The 18,109-nt window shown below is 36.8% G+C and overlaps 1 protein-coding gene across 1 annotated transcript in view; it reads right to left on the reverse strand.

The window, feature by feature from the left end:
• neto1l (neuropilin (NRP) and tolloid (TLL)-like 1, like) overlaps positions 1-18,109 on the reverse strand; it is a 101,637-nt gene that overhangs the window by 3,115 nt on the left and 80,413 nt on the right. Inside the window, exons 8-10 of the mRNA XM_026937887.3 lie at positions 13,889-14,002; positions 7,989-8,454; positions 7,046-7,120 (exon numbers count right to left, since the gene is read on the reverse strand). Coding sequence (XP_026793688.1) covers positions 7,060-7,120; positions 7,989-8,454; positions 13,889-14,002 — 641 coding nt within the window. The 3' untranslated portion in view covers positions 7,046-7,059. The remainder of the gene's footprint in view (positions 1-7,045; positions 7,121-7,988; positions 8,455-13,888; positions 14,003-18,109) is intronic.

The raw sequence follows: 18,109 nt of genomic DNA on the forward strand, positions 1-18,109 counted from the left end.
GAATGCACATAGCCATTAGGTTTGCAAGCTGCATGTCTAAATCACCACACACTCACCTCAGACTGCTTTGCTGAGTCGTGGTTTCTGACACACTGCATGACATAGTGTTATATATAAAAATTCGACAGAAGAACTTAGCACAGCTAAAAACATCAAAGAATAAAAGCAGCGGCCATCTTGAAGCTGAATCACTTTCCACCTCAGCACCTACTAATCCTCTGCCTTCTGCTAAGATACAGAATTGCACTTTAAAATGATTAAGATAACATGGTTCCAGTGTGAGTTGATTATATAATTTTTCAAATAAAGACTATTATTTTTTTAAACTGATGTATATATTTTATAGTTTTGTATAAAATTCCTGCTTGAGGCTCTGGATCCATTTCACCCAATGACTGTATATATGAGTGGACAACATGGCACCATTTACTCCCGTTGTGGGGTTTTGAAGCCTTTTTTATTTCCATTTTGTGAAAATTGGAGCCAGAGTCTGCACAGTAGGGACCGTGGAGCCAGAGCCTCTCGTCTGCCCTTACTGGTGATGAACGCTACACTTGTTCATGCTGGTAGCACGCACTCAATATGATACATTGTAAAATGGTAAATTGTAGTTGTAAAATTTTTGCAAGTATATTGATTTTACCGTTGTCAGGAAAAGATTTTAGAGTTTGCTAGCTGACATTATCCATCATTTTAAACAAAGTAATGCAAATATAAGTAGCTAATGAAAATATAAGGTACTGAAGATATACTGCTAAACTGCAGTCAACACTTACACTCAGCACGACATTTTTTAAGGAAAAAAAATCACTGCTCTCAGAATTTTCACCCAGCTCTGACACCAGCAGAAAGTTATCCCAGGGGCGTAACCTGGCCTGGGCATTCAGGGCTGCAGCCCCGAAGAGTTTTTCTTTAGCCCCAAATAATTCTCCACTTGGAGCGGTTTGTCACTATATAACTGAACGTCAACGGACGTAAATGAAGTTGGCAGTGTTATAATTTTGTATCTCCAGTGAACGCAGTGTTGTATTTTATCTTCAGTGAACAGGTAAGACCAAGGCAAGACCAATCAGACAGGAAAAATACGTGGAAATACTCGTGTCTTATTGGCTGACAGGTCTCAATTCTGCCAAACGCTAGCTCACACAGTCAGTTAGTGTGAGGGAAAAATGGATATATGAAGATTTTTTTACCAGTAAAGGGGTTGAAACTGAAACATTAACATCCTCTCATGCTGAGCCAGGAAAACAAGATGTGTAAATGTCTGTGAGTTCCAAGTTACGTGAACATGATATGAGCAGAGCATAAGGATACAAACGAAGCTAAACCAATACAGTGATAGCTTAGTTGTGCCTCCCCTTGGCTAGCGACACCAAACTAGCCTAGTCTCGTGTTAGATAGGTAAAACGTTGTATATTTTATCGATCTGGTACTAGGTGTCTGATATGATGCTGGTTTGAGACATTCAAATGGTTGGATTGTTCATGTGCAGATTGTTCATGTGCCTCCCCTTGGCTAGCGACACCACAATAGCCTAGTCTCGTGTTAGATAGGTAAAAAGTTGTATATTTTATCGAGCTGGTACTAGGTGTCTGATATGATGCTGGTTTGAGACATTCGAATGGTTGGATTATTCATGTGGAGATTATATGATAAATCCAAACCCTTCCTTCCTTCTCCAATTTTCATATTTTTTTAAGCAATTAGCCCTCATATGCAAGAAAAAAATGCCTGGAAACAGTCTATTTAGAAGTACGTTTTTAAAAGTTTTTTGATGGAGAAGAATTTGGGCTCAGCCTCGGATGATTAACAGTCCAGCTAACGCCCCTGAGTTATCTATCTGAATAGTGAAGTGCGCACGTATGCTTCGCTCATTCTGTTGGTGGAATTCGTTTAAAAGGAGTGACTGGCTAACCTTACCGAGCTACTTCGAGTGTTAGCAAAAGTCTTACAGTCAATAAATTGCTATGAAATTTAGCTAGTGTTAGCTGCCTCGGTTTATGCCATCACTTCATTCTCTAATGTTCGATTGCTAGTTCTAATATCAATACAATGAGCTAGCTTAGACATCAAAAAGAGCAATATCCCAGAAAAACTGCCTGCTGAACTCTGTGCTGAGGGTCTGTTAGAACAGTTAACTGAAGAACAAGACAAGGCTTTGCTACAGAGCTGGCAAAGCTGTAAACACTGTAGAGAAACAAAGTTTTATAGATGTTAAATGAAGTTTGTTGGGATGTAATCTCAGTAAGAGCTTTAGGTCCATGTTGGAAAGTGTGTGCATGTTCATGAGGCCCAACAGTCACTTCTAGTCGGCCCTAAACTGTCAATCAACTCAACCATGCCCTTTTATTTATCATCAAATAACTCCTATAAAACCTGTTTATTGTAAAAATATATATATATAGATAGATATTGGGGGAGATATCAAGGTCATCTGAACTGTGAAATGACAGAACACCCTTCCTGACAATAGTTTGTTGAGAAGTAACTTAAAATGTAAGTTTAGGTCTTTTCACGTTCACTTACATAGGAATGGATGGGGTCAAAACTTATACTGCAGCCAGCCACTAGAGGGCCTCAGAGACATTTTGGCTCCACTTGTGAATCCCTCTTATGTCATCCACCCATATAAACAGTCAATGATCTCAACCCTGACCAGGATAAAGCGGTTACTGAAGAAGAAGTATGTATAAACTGTATTTCTGCACCACAATGCTGTCTTTTGACATGAGTGTGATGATTTTGGCATGCAGCTTGCATGATGCTGAATTCCAGGCTATAACCTCCTCTTACTTGTTGAACCTTGTAGCTCTAGTACAAAACTAAAGAACCAAATTTCGTACACTAAATGTCTAAGTTGATCAGATACATCTGTGTTTTGTGTACACTTAATTTTTGGCTGAACTGTTTCTTTAAAATTTTAGAATGCACATGTTAGCATAGAAATTAGTATCTGGATTATCAGCTATTAAATATAAAAATATATAACAAAAAACATTTTTAAAAGCATGCAACAGCATGAGAAAAGTTATTTTAACCAGAAGTTATCTATAACTGTGTTTTATGAATAGAAATGGAGATTGCATGTGTTGTAATTACTGCTCGTTTGCTTATAGATCAAAAAGTTGTCATTTCAATAGGGATACTTTTTTAAATTAATTGTGTGTTCTAAAAATCTGTAACAACGTTTTATTTTACAACTAAGTACTGTTAAAGAGTTTGCAGAGTGCAAACTGTGCTCTTTTGAAAATATCAAGAGGAGAAACTACAGTGTCTTCTTACAATACAATACAGGTAACTGATTAAGCATAAAATCCAGCATGTCTGCAGACAATGTTAGGTGAGGAAGGTAAGTATGGTTAATTCTGTTTCTCTATTGTAAAAAAAAGAAAAAAAAAAACATTGGTTTTGTGGCAAAATAATAAAGGAATACATTTGAATTATAACAGCGAAGTATCGCTCATGTTCATAATTTCATATTTTGCATGAACTAACATTTAAATTTCAAGGTTAATTAAAGAGATTTTTAAAAAAAATCATCTATAATAAAAGGAAAAGTTAATGAAGTCCTTCGTGCTTCATCGAGAGGCAGTTGCTTCTGTGTTTTGATGAACTTACAGTACGCTGCTGTAATACTCCACTCCTCATATTTTACTGAAGTACCGATCCAGGATCACACAATATATATATATATTTTGAAATGTATAACATAATGTGGGGTCTCTGCAACATAATATAGAACATGACCAAACACACACTCACACACATATTACAGCAAACAATTCATTGCATTATGCATAAGACATTAAATAATAGTGTACTAGCACAAACGCAAGATGAGAATTGATATGCCATTCATCAAGACTGATAAAAAAGAAATTAAATCAACTTATATCAAAGTGGCTTGAAGTATGCCCAAACACAGGGTTTTTTTAAACACTTAACGCTTCCACACAACCCACTTCACCAAAGGCGCATGTCTGTAGTGGACTAAAATTATTTTCAACTGTTCATTTCCTTGTATATTTTTATATGCATACTTTTGCACATATAAAATCTAAAACAAGACATATATTAGGATTTCTACAAAATTTGAATCGGCTTGAAGCAGAATCACATGCATCTTTTTCAGAGAAGGCAAAGCCTTCATTCATGAGACTCATTCATGATGAGACTTTCATGAAATTTTGAAAATTACAGCAGACAAAACTGTTGCTCTGACTACCTCAGTTTACTAAGGGCATTTGCAGGACGAATTCTAATTTGAGATTGGTTAAAATACCCTTCCACTCTTTCAAAAATGTGGTGTTTGAATAGTTAACTTTGCTTAAAATGGGTATTGTGACTATCCAGATGTTGAAATCTGGATCAGATGTGTTTCCACGTAACAAAAGTCCCATTTCTCTGTTTTAAACACAGACCTTTGCAGTAGTTCTGTAAAAATATAGCTGTACAAACGCATTATGTACAAATGTAGTTTGTCAGAAAATGGGTTGAATGGATTTGAAAACCATGTATCCTGTGATCAGAGTATCCAATCAAATACCAGAAAGCAATACTTCATCAAATACAGAAAGTAACAAAACAAAAACAAAGCAGTTGAACACTTGGCTAATTTACTGAGCTATCTTTAGCTACTTGTTAGACTTGGACAGCTAATTTCCTCCCTGCATGCATGCAAGTGGAGATTCCCTAGAGGTGAAATAGGATGACTATATAAACTGTTCATTCAGATTCCGCAATCAAATGAGTTGATTCAGACTAATATATCTGCATGTAAACAAAGCCAGTGTTGAGCTCTGCTTAAATCTGTGCTTGCCTCACTTATAAAGAAATTTGGATAAAATCATATGCCATATAAATAAATGAATAAATGAAAAATACAAATGGGAAGCCACTACACTTTACACTACACAAATTAGATTACTTCAATTCAAAGACTTTTGTGGGTTGTGATGGAAGAAAAATGTTAATAAACCCTGTGCTATAACATGCATATGTAAATCTACATAGAACAGTTCAGTGTAGGTGAACTCATATTATAACACACACTCATATTGAAAACCACACAAATTATCCACCGCAGTGAACATTCAAGGGAAATCTGACTTGAGCGTGTGATAGATTCAACCACATTCACTTCTTCAGCACAATTTGTCATGGAGCATTTTGGGAAATGAAGTTGTGATAAATAAGTGTGTGCTGATAATCAGTTATATATCACAATATCATGGAAAAAATTAATATATTTGCACTTATACTGTGTTGCATTTGAGAAGAGCCTGCTTGTGTAGGTAGCATTTCAGTAATGGTCACTGCGGAAATTTTAAATATGAGCCACATCATAAAATTCAAGAGCCTATCGTGTTACAGTATGCAAATTCAGCACATGCAACATTGGCTTACCAGAGAAAGGGGGAGGGGCATGTAAGGTTTGATGCACTTCTAATTTCCATAGTAATATAATATGATTTTTTGGTGTTAATTTTAGATTCTTTGTGGTTTTTTTTTGTCTAATAGAAACATTTGATTGGATTTGAAACAATATTGTGATCACATTGTAACGGGGTGGAAAATATCTTGTTACTGTATTTAAGGACTATTTTGGACAAGTTGTACTTTACTCAAGTACTACTGAAATTCAAAGCTTTGGAGTACGTTTGCTTATGTAAATTTACAAGAGAAAAACACTTTCTACTCTACATTTTTATTTTTACCTTCAAAAAATTGATTTTATTTGTATCTAAAGTACCAGTTGATTTTTATTAATGATTTTATTTCCTTAGTAAAAATTAAATATCTGCCTTTAAAGTTCACCATCAAATCTAAAGAAGTATGTTGAGTTAATTTTACATTTTAGTAAATTAGCTAGTTTAGATTTCTAACTTAGATTGCTATCCTAGCTTGTTACATTAGATAGGTATTTAAGTTTTGTAAATTAGTTAAATTGTTAATTGTTTGCTAGCTGGTTAGGTTTTGTTGCAAATTATCTTTTAAATTAGCTAGGTAGTCCAGTTTTGTCATGTTAGGACTAGAGCTTGGACTTGTTTGCACAACACCCACTACCTCAGCCTGATATTACACGGCATATATTACACAGCATGTATTACACAAATATCTGCACATATCTGCACCTTATTCAAAATACAGTTGTACTGATTCTGCCACCAATCTGTGTATCCCTTATATCACATTTTTAAAATTTTCCTTTTCTACCTGTATAGAATTAAATACAGGTTTATGTAAATTCTATTTTTTCACATGTCACGGACAGTCGAAAAAAGCATTTCACTGCACTGTGTATGGTTGTGTATGTGACCAATAAAATTCGAATTTGTTTTCATTGCTAATGTGCCTTAGCATTCATTCCAAAAGGGCTATTAAACATTAAAGAACCTGCAAGCCAAATTCTAGGTTTGTCTGAGTTAGCAGAATATTTTATTTATGACGGATATTTGATATGAGTCAGGCATGCTTGGGTATGATGAACTTGTAATTCAGCTCTTTTCATCAGTTACTTATTTTTTACCCTTGAATATTTGAGTATGTTTACATGTAGATACATTTTCACTTTCACTCAAGTAGATTCTTGCCTCCATACTCCTACTTTTAATTCAGAAAGTTTTTGACACATTAACCCCGCATTGTAACCTCTGATAAAATATTCTGCATTTATTTTTGCATGAAAATGTAATTTTGACACATTCCTACTGTAATGTATTGCTTAAGGAGGTAATTTTGTCCTAAGCTTCACCAGCATAAGAAAGTGCTTATGCTTTTGAATCTGTGGCTGAATCTTGCTCAGTCAATACAGCACTGAAACGGAAACTTCTACAGTCCATGCATATAAGCAAATCATCATACACAAGTGTAAACTTAAAGAAATAACAATGAAAATGAACAAAAAAAAAAAATCACAGAAATTCACTAGCAAGCAAGACGATGCAACATCCAAGTGGTAAAAACAAAAGTACTGACTCACAATGACTGCATAACATAATATATTAACAAAATGATCCATATCATGCTTTTTAGGGGCTCTTACCTCCTGATCGTCTCCTACACCCTAGTCGTGTTGTACTCTGATTCGTGTTTGCTTAGAGACCCAATGAGGCAGAACCTGCAATATCACCGCTGTCATATTTAATATCTTAATTCTCTTTTACATAGGGAGAAATGTGATCTATAATTCAGCTTAATGTTTCAGGAAAATCTCTTGTATGTGCATGATTTTATTGTTGATTTAAATAATAATGTATAATTTAACAGGTAGTGGTATGTGGTATACATTTAACATTAGTTAAATAGTATACATTAGTTAGTGGTATACATTTAAATTATTTCGTATTCATCTAAAATGCCGTAAACTTGATCACAGATTCAGAACAGGTTCAATACCCTTTTTTTAGTAAACTGACTGTTTGTATCAGCATTTTTCTTTGTTTCTTTCATGTTTTCCAGCCTATGAGAAATGTTTTTTTTTCCTCTAGATGGTGCTGCGACTTACACAATGAACTGATACATTATATGTTTTCATATTTGTCTAATTATAATGTGCTCATTTGTTACAATTTTATGAGGGATGTGCAACTATAGCAAATATGGTACTCTAACTCCTTATGTGGAGTTAACTGTTATTTTGGAATAACATTTAAAAACTTTACAGCTTATCAGAAACAAACAAGTAACAACGAGTAGAAAGGGGACCTAAAAAGTCAAAAAAAACTATTTTGTTTTATGAAAAAGTGAAAGTAGGACATGGGAAGAACTGCCAAGGACAAAATGGTGAATGGGAAGAACCAAGGCACAAATGGTGGGAGCTTCAAAGAAAACAGAACAGTATAAGAAGGAGAAAGAAAAAAAATTAACTGATGCAAAAAAAAAAGAGACTTCAAATGAAAGTCAGGGGAAGCAGGTCCCTTCAGCCTCCCTTACTGAAAAAAGTGATGAATGCTGGATAATTTGGTCAGAAATCTATGGATACTGACCGCTGCACTGCTTTGTCGTGTCTGGCCAGTCGGTGGCTGGTGGTTGGCACCTCCTCATCAAGCTCATCCTCCATCTCTGCTTCTTCTTGCGAGTAGCTGTGCTTCATGACCACGATGCTGCGCCGGTTATCGTGATGATGATGATGATAATGGTGGTGGTGATGATGCGGATCCATCACGGCTGCAGTTTTGGCACGGCCACAGTGGTGCTCGTGAACGCAGCGCTTCTGAAAGGTCGTCTCAACATCGTCTGTAAGTTCGGCAATGTCACCGAGGTCATAGCGCCGAGGCGTTTCCTGGAACACTTCCTGAAAGTCGTCACGCTGCACCACGTACTTCTTCCGTGGCTGCTTGATCTGCACCGTGACGGAGACGACGAGGAGGACGAGGACGATGCAGCACGTCACACCAATGATGCTGCTGTTAGTGTTGTTCAGGTTGTCCAGGATGTTCGCTTTTCTTTTCTCTGTTGAAACACAATCAGAAATAAACTTACAATATAATACTCATCCAGCTCAGTCTGAGAACAACACAGCATCAGTGTGAGGGTTCAGTCAAAGTCCTTATTACAGTAAATTTCCTATATACATTTTTTTTAATCGAAATTGAATCTGAAAAGAAACTTTTCACTTTACTTTTTTTTAATTTATAATTTTATAATAATGCCACCATTCTAATACATTATTGTTTCTATAGTAACAGCTCATTCACAGGGACTTGTAAGGTAGACAACACAAATGTGCTGTTATTTAATAAAGAAAAATGTATAATCATTGATATGGTGAAGTTTTCTGTTAAGAGGCGTTTATTTAACATTGTATAGATGAAATCTTCTGTGTTGGCGCTTTGTAACAGTCAATAAATTATTTGCCACATTAATCCCATGAAAAGAAAAAAGAGAGACTCATGAGGTAATGACTGTAACCTAAATGGACATAACAGAATCGAACCTGTTTTGTGGATGTAAATGTATGTATAAACTTTGTTAAAATAAAGTACAATGTATTGTTCTTTAATAAATTTCAAAATTTAACCATTGCCAAACAATAAAGCACATTGTGACATGCTGGTTTTGGAAAATAATCAACTCTGGGGTGGTATCAGTAACTCTGCTTTGCATTGGGTTGCATCACAGCACCCTATCATTGATTATTTCCCTATAACAGCATGCGCTTAAATTTGTGCATTTTGATATTATGTTTATCTGTTTTTTTGGTAACATGCATCAAAATTTGCAATTTGATGCAAAATTTAAATCTGTTACTACATTTTTCGAAGAAAAAAATAAATCTAGCACCCTTGAGTTTTTTGTTCCTCCTAGAGATTCTACGTAGAACCCTTCAAGAAGCTCCAAGTACAAACACTATAGGAAGTAGGAAGGGTTTAAAAATCCTTAATTATTTAAAAAAAAAAAAAACTTGAGGAACCTATTATTAATAGTATAATCTGGAGTGTTTAATATTTACTCAACAATCAGCATATTTGAGGCATGTAAATTCTCTCTAGATGGGAGCCAAAGCCAAACATCTGACATTTACCCTATCTAATATGTATGCTAAGTTAAATGCATTATAATATTACAGCTAATTTGTAAAGACGGTGAAGAGAGTATTCAATTAGGAAGAGCATGCTATAGCATCTAGATGTCTAGCTTAATCTAACCACTTGCTGAACAAACCTTCTCTATTCTCTACACACACACTGCCGCATGTTCCCCTTCCATCTCAGAACGCTTATAAATCACTGTTATTTTTATATGTGACCTGAATACAGTCATATACAGTTATAATGAGTAGCTGGAGGTGAGCATTTTCTCCATGGTACTTTTATAGGATGAGTATGCTCCAGAGAAGCCATATATAACTGCTATAATAAATGTGTAAGATGTGGCCCCGGGTTTAGGAGCGTGAGGAAGGACACAAATTCGCATGCTTGACGTGTTTATTAGCGCTGTTGAGATAGCAAGAGTCGCTACACCAGGCCTGGGTCGAAAGGGAAGCTAAGGAAAGGCATCCAGCTGCAGCCCTGGCTCGACCTTGGTGAAATTGGGCTGACTCTTTGTGTCTCAAATTGTACCTCAACTACCAATCTCAAATTTGTTGTCAACTCTATATAAATGCACTCACTCGATCTATACACACGCACTCAGACAATTCCCGGCAGACAATCATTCCAAGTTTTCTTCAATTCAACAGTTAATTTGAGCAACAATTAATTTGTCGCAAAATTCCCCGCTCCACACATGGCTTACATATATGTTTTTTATATACAAAATATATAATGAAAATTTCATAGCCAGAGAAAAGCCTACATATTTGAAGCGAATTAACGTATGTTTATCTTAGAATCTTACTTTAGTGTAAAGTAGCTTCTAAATTATTTAGTTTTGTGTTTTCCTGATGCGTTGACAATCATTTGATCTGCAGATGTCGCCAGCATGCCGTGTTTTGAGCATTTCCTAACAAGTTAATTGTTTGTCTCAGTTTTAAGCCCAGCCTTTCCTTTTCCTGTTTCCCTATGGACACATAAATTACACTTTGGATTGGTGTATGTGATTGTGCTTACCAACAAAAAAAAAAATATATATATATATATATATATACTTGTAACAGGTATTAGGCCAGAGTTATGTAAAATGTTCCGTTAAGACTTACGTTTATTAACGGCAAGTCTGTATCCACTGAGCGAAGTGATTGGAATTACTGTGGTTGGCATTACTGTTTCAAGAGATCAGCAAGATACAATGGAGCTAACCCATTCAGAGCTGTAAATATCTTGAGCAGGACTTTGTATTCAATGTGGAACTTAATATGCGGATTGAATAAGTCTGGAGGAATGTGCTCTGAATTTCTTTTCCTGGTAAGGATGCAGGCTGCTGCATACTGAATTAGCTGAAACATCAACATCGCATGAATGCAGAACTGTCAATAAATTTTGAGTACCACAAAAATGGACTGTGGAATCTTCTCATAAATTTGGCAAGCGCAATCCCAAATAAATGCACCATTAGCTTGGCAACAAGCAACGGAATCTTTCAGGCTAAATTCTCATTAGCTATCCTGAAAACATTGGGCTAATAACAGTAGTATGGCTATCAGACTCTAGAAGTCTGCCTTGTGAGATTAGAGGGGAATAGGAAGGGTGACCATATATGGAAAGTGGAGAAAAAGGAAGAAGTGCAACCAATCAACAGAAAGAATCGGAGGGTTAATGGGAGCAAGAAACAATGGCTGTGGAAGGACATGGAAGACAAAAAGCCAGATGGCATGCAGTGTATGGCTGGTATTTTAGAGTGACATAGTTACAAATGCATCCCTCTATGAATGTCATGAATGAAAGAAAGAGAAGCGCAGATGAGTGTGATCTCATTTTTTTCTTATTCCAGCAGTTTAATTACTGCTGTGACTTTCATGAAAGAGCTTGTGCACCACCTCTCCATGTGCGCGATATCTGTTCCCCTGTCATTCTCTTCTTCTTTTAGTTTTATTGGACTACGTCATTGTTGCTCCTTTAGGCTCTATGAAGTTCACATTAATGATTTCACCTAACTCATCAGCCTGTTTACATACGTTTCAGTGGGTGTGCCTGTGTGTGTTGGAGCAGTAGAAATATTCAAATGTGCCGAGCAGTGGGACTGAAAGACCAGGATTCTCATTTATCCACTGTGTGTATGCATATTTTTATCTGTAAACCATATATATTCTAGTTTCTACGAATAGAATGTGATTTGTCAAGTTATTCTTGTGTGTGAGGATGTACAGAAAAGTGTAATTGCAGGTATACTGATTGTGAGGAACTCTCATCACACTTATCGTCAATCATGTCAGTATAATTAACAATAATTGCTGACTTCAATGCAAAGAGGTGACACATGACATATAAAGTAAAATAATATAAAAATTACATAGTATAAAATAATATGTACTGCTGTGCTGAGAGTGATGAGTGGCTTATCAGTCAATTTTGTTCACCCAGTGCAATTTTATTTGATTTAAGCTGGCAACTTTATCCACTTTGGAGCGGCCAATGAAAACCTACAAAAGCATCCCTGTACATACTCAAATCCTTTATATGTTAGCCTTAGCCATGGCACATTTCAGTGAGAAATTGGAGGCAGGTCTGGCATTTCCCCACCAACTATGAGCCTAACACGAGTCTTAAATGCATTCGTATCGCGCATGTCCTATTACATTACATTTCCAAATGTGTCAGTAGTACAGACAAAAAAAATGAGAGGTTTTCACACTATGGCAGGTTTTCCAAATATAATTGAGGCACTGGATTGTGTAGATGTAGCCATAAAATCACCCTTGTAAGGGAATTTCTTTACCATTTATAGTGTTTTGGCTGGTTTCTTTATGTAAATGTGTGTTCTCAAGCACGAGCAGACTAATTTAGAATGTGTAAGATTTATCAAGCTGTACATATACACGCCTGATAATTGCCAATATTCTAGTGCATACTGGATGATTTTATCTACAGAATTAGAACATCCTATATGCATACTTATGCAACTCAGGACTGGGAAACATGGGTCTATATTGAGTTGCCCATATCTGTATTATCATCTATAAGTGATGATGACATTCGCAGCTTTTTTTGTTAAGTGGCTCATTGAATGTTCAGGAACATCCACACGACTCGGGGTTGCTGAATTTGATTTTAAAATAATAATTGACGCATTTCAATGCTTTTTTAAAGACCTGCACTAAAGAATACCATGTTGATACCAGAATAACCCTGTTTGAACCCTGTTTGAATTTTTTATTCACGCTGGACAAGAAACCAAATATCTCACATCGAGGTGCAATTGTTTGCTCTTGGTTATTGGTGCTTTTGTCTACCTTGATGATAAAGAAATTCTTACTTACTTCTGATACAAACTCTCCTTTAATGTATGAAGCAATACCAAGTTGCTTCATTCTAAGTGTTTGGTTTTATTACAGGTTAACAATTTGCTGTACATTAAATCAACAAACAATGGTCCTCAATTATCAATATTTTAGTAAAGTTGTGTGGAAATATTTGTTTGAGCCAAACAGAACAAAAAAAAAAAATTCCACCAGATTTACAAAAGTTTCAGAAACGCCGATTTTCTTCATATTCATGTGCATAAGATGATGAAGGACAATCACCCGTAAATGACCAGGTGCGTGCATGACACAGCTGATTTGCATTTGGTGACGCCCACAAAACTCCATAAAAGGCAAGTTATTTAGACTTGCATATATGCCAATAAAAGTTCATATTATTTAACAGCATAACAGCATCTGATAAGGTTAAACTCTAGAGAAAAATACAGAAAAGGTGAATTAGGTGTGAATTGAGTGAGATGAAAAGAAATTACAAGCAAACACAGAGGAAAAAGATCTACACTCTACTCTGGTGATCATGGACACCAAGCACGTCACACAGGCAAAGTGGTATTTTTAGTTTTTAAATTTTTTAGTTTTTATTTTTAAAGTGTTTCACTTCCTACAAGTGGTGCACAGTGTTAAAAGAAGACACTGTGGCAAATGGATTCGATTTATAAGCCTGCTTTCATCATCTGAAAAAAAAAATCATACCAGTCTTTAAACATCCTTTTCCTCATAAGCATGACAAGCCCAAAATCTTCCATCAGCTGAAGCGTTTGTTTACGGCTCTGCGCAGACAGACCGGCCCACCCTCCGTTTATACGGCACCATTTCTTTTGTCATTAGTAAATGTCGAGTTTTGTTTGTTTTTATTCATGAGACTGTGTTGGCTTGCTTGCTTTATCTTTCATATTCTTTAATTAATGGCAATAATAGAAAATGACTGGGTTTCCCACAATTCTTTTGATGGTATTGTATTCTTAGAGCCTGACCTTGTGACCTAGCATGAGGATGTGTTATTTACAGAACAAAGGTAAGACTCACCTTTGCAGTGATTTTCGTCCCATGGATACACACAGTTCTGGATCCCATTACACACCAGTGAGTTGTTGATGCACATGTTACTGTGGCAGAAGAACATGTCAGCCTCGCAGGGAGCTAGAAAAAACAAGAAAAGTGAATTTAATTTTTAATTTTCTTTTTTTTGCCCATGCCATCCTAGGATGGTGTGTGAACTTTCTGAATATCTAGCACTGCTTACATATTGTATTAGGTACAGATCATATTTGATCATATTTGTCAGGTTGAAAGGATTTTTGGTCTAGACATGACTCAGATTTGCGTCAGACTTTCTAATGAAGTTAATTACTTCATGCACCTTTGCTGGAACTGTATTATGTATAAATTGAATAGAAAGCCGTGTTTGTTTTGATGTGAAGTCACTTTTATTCATTGTGAGATTCCACATTCTGGGAGTCATTAACTCTGCTCAGGACACTGAATCTCATGAGTATAATCTAAAAGTGAGTGGTGTTTTATTCTGGGCAAATCTTGAAATAATTGGGTGAAATCTGTAATTATATATAAGGCCTCTCACATTTCAATATTGACTAGGTTCGTATAAATTGTGTAGTGTGGCCTAGGTATTAATTTGACCATCAAATATATACACCAACAGTGGGCTCAGATTACTGAAATGGTGCCTGGTTACTCATTTTACTCACATGCTGCATATTTATTCACTTATTCCATAAATGCCACTCTCCCTCTGTCAACTAGGAATTGGCTTATTGCACAAACACTTCTGTATTCTTCTCAGTACTGCCCTTATGTTTCTGGTTCTTTCACTACACTCACACTGACAGTATTTTGCACTCTGTGTCTGTAAGAGGTCCTGAAGATGAACATCAGTGACCTTCCCTAGATATGTAAGAACACTAGCAAAGCCCTTTCTAGCAAGATGAAGAAAGGCTTCAAACTGTATGGCCTTCAGCACTAAGCTCTGGCACCTCATAGTAAATATTAAGGCTTGAATCATGTTCTTTGCATCTGTTTAGCTCAAATTGGAAAGGTTGGAAAGATGTAGTGTTACATCAATATCCTAGAACCACTAGGAAATGAAATGTGTTGAATGCTGGATACTTTTTTTTGCACTGAGAGGTTGTAGTGTGTCAATAAGAATTAGTTTCACCTACATGCCTCTATAAAATTAGTTGCTTCTGGCTATAGGTGGACTTTTTTTTTATCCCACTCCTCTCACAATCCCATCTGATCCAACAATTATTATTTCTGTTGGGCCTGAGAGTAATATTTTCTGACTAACGTAGTTGATTCTAGTTACCAAAATATAAACAAATTTATTTGTAATTTAAACCACAGCAATACTGAGCACGGTTGATGGTGGCGTAGCCTGGTCCCTGGTGGCGTAGCCTGGTCCCTGGTGGCGTAGCCTGGTCCCTGGTGGCGTAGCCTGGTCCAAGGTCCCTGGTTCGTTCCTGAACTACTGTCTGTGCTGAATTTCTGTGTCTCGTCCAAGTTCTCTGGTTTCCTCCCACCTCCCGTAAACACGGCAGCGGGTGACTTGGCTATGATAAATTGCCTCTAGGTTTGAATGTGTGTGCATGGTGCACTGCAGTGGACTGGTGTCTTATCCAGGGTGTATTCCTGGCTTACATCCAGTGTTCCCAGGACAAGTTCCAGATACTGCAACCCTTACCCAGAAAGTGAGTGTGTGACAACCCTGACCAGGATAAAGCATTTACTGAAGATGAATGAATGCAATATAGAATGCGTCATGCAGTGCAACACAATCCTTGTCCAGTACACTCCCATTTTATCCATGAAGGTAAGAATGTAGAGTACAGTACATGATTTGAGACATGGCCAGATCCATCTTTTATGTGAAGAGAGTGTGATCTAAACAGATACGAATACAGATATGAATTGGAGGCTACAAATTTGCTTATATTTTGAGAAATAGACTCAATTAATTTTGTTAGACAATATCATGGACAAGCAAAAATAATCATTGTGAATGCAGAATTTAACAAATCCAGAACTGATTGAGGAGAATTCACAAATCATGCTGACAATGCTGACATTTCTGACATTTCCAGCTATGTTTTTAGGAGTATTGTTAACAGTTAATTAAAAAAAAGAAAACTTAGTAAACAGATACAGATAGTGGCATTGTGTTACACCTAGAATGTGTATAACATTCACTTCTGAACTAATTCCTCCAAATATTGACTCCAGTTCAATCTCTCATCTCTGCACATCAATAACAGACATAATTTAAAGGTGCATTAGGTAAGATTTGGAAAAAAGGTCTCTAGTGGTTAAATGGTGAAGCTGAATAAGATGTGAATGATTTTTTACACACTGAGCCCGCCCTGTTTTCCACCCATATACACAAAGCTCCGCCCCCAAAACTTATGGTGGTTCAACTAGAGTTAGCATGTTAATCAGAGTTACCATTAACAAGGACCGTCATGACATCACTTTCAAGAGTACTAGGACATTCAACTGCTTGAAAGCCTAGTAACAACTCTGTAAACTTGCAACTTTTCCTCATAATAGTTCACATAGGATGTGAAGGGGCTTTGGATGTAGTGTGCATAAAATGACTGACAACAGGCCAATCCAAATACAAACATACTGGACCAGAATGCAGGTTTCCAAACTGGGTTTTTTTCAGCTTCGTAATACACTTGTTCTGAGACAATGGCTTAAACAATTTTTTTTAGCATTTCTACATGATTTTCCACATTATTCATACTAGTAAGAAATGAAAAATATTGACAACTGCACCTTTAAAGACTCATGTTTGCCTGCACACTTCGAGTAGTCTTGCGGAATTTATTTTACAAGTTCTGAGCTGTGTTTCGATCACTTTTCCTCTGTGCAGTGTTTGACTGTGTACTGAACCTTGCCTGCTGTTGTTTACCTGTATGATTTGGATGTCCCCTTTGTTCCTGTTTGCCATGCAGTGATTATTCACCTTGGCCTGTTTGACGACCTTGATATTTGGATTGTGATTTAGATTCGCCTGCCTGCTTTGTAAATAAACTTCTGTACAGGAACATTCTTTTCAATGTGCCTGAGATGCTTTGAGCTTTGACCATGCTTAGATGCTTATACTGTACTGGTGCATAAGGGCTCTATCAACATCTTCTGATTAAGTCAAGGTTAGGTATAAATAAAACCAAGCGTCAGTCTCACACTGTGTGCTGGATGCTGAGATCTTCATGGTGTACCAAGGGTCAGTCTCACACTGTGTGCTGGATGCTGAGATCTTCATGGTGTACCAAGGGTCAGTCTCACACTGTGTGCTGGATGCTGAGATCTTCATGGTGTACCAAGGGTCAGTCTCACACTGTGTGCTGGATGCTGAGATCTTCATGGGGTAGCAAGGGTCAGTCTCACATTGTGTGCTGGATGCTGAGATCTTCATGGTGTACCAAGGGTCAGTCTCACACTGTGTGCTGGATGCTGAGATCTTCATGGTGTACCAAGGGTCAGTCTCACACTGTGTGCTGGATGCTGAGATCTTCATGGTGTACCAAGGGTCAGTCTCACACTGTGTGCTGGATGCTGAGATCTTCATGGTGTACCAAGGGTCAGTCTCGCATTGTGTGCTGGATGCTGAGATCTTCATGGTGTACCAAGGGTCAGTCTCACACTGTGTGCTGGATGCTGAGATCTTCATGGTGTACCAAGGGTCAGTCTCACACTGTGTGCTGGATGCTGAGATCTTCATGGTGTACCAAGGGTCAGTCTCACATTGTTTGCTGGATGCTGAGATCTTCATGGTGTACCATCATATTTGCTGAATAAAGAAACGTTCCCCTCCACAGTGCTGTTTATCTGTCTGTTCATTTCTAGAAGTAGATTTTATACATCAAAGTCTAAAAGGCCTTTCCGTATGCATCTCTTTTCCGTATCTGTTTTTAACCTGAACCGTTACTCTTGACTCTGCTTTAAGGTCACACTCTGTATCTGTCCGTCTGATTAATTGCTGAAAATTGAACCGTGATATTTCCTGACTTTGTCTTCCCTTTGAATCACTTTGTTTTGTGCTGCCCTTATTAAAGCTTCATGTTAACTGAATATCATGCCATTTTCTGTGAACTCCTCTTTCTATGATAAATATTCAAACAGGGCATATAAAATAATAAAGCATTTCTTAATAACGTATGAATAAAGACAGGAAATGATTTCAATTTTCAACATGTTTCCTCCAAGATTTATTTTGTAAGCTCCTGT

This window comes from Pangasianodon hypophthalmus, chromosome 22 (assembly GCF_027358585.1).
Source record: "Pangasianodon hypophthalmus isolate fPanHyp1 chromosome 22, fPanHyp1.pri, whole genome shotgun sequence".
In the NCBI taxonomy this organism is placed as follows: Eukaryota; Metazoa; Chordata; class Actinopteri; order Siluriformes; family Pangasiidae; genus Pangasianodon; species Pangasianodon hypophthalmus.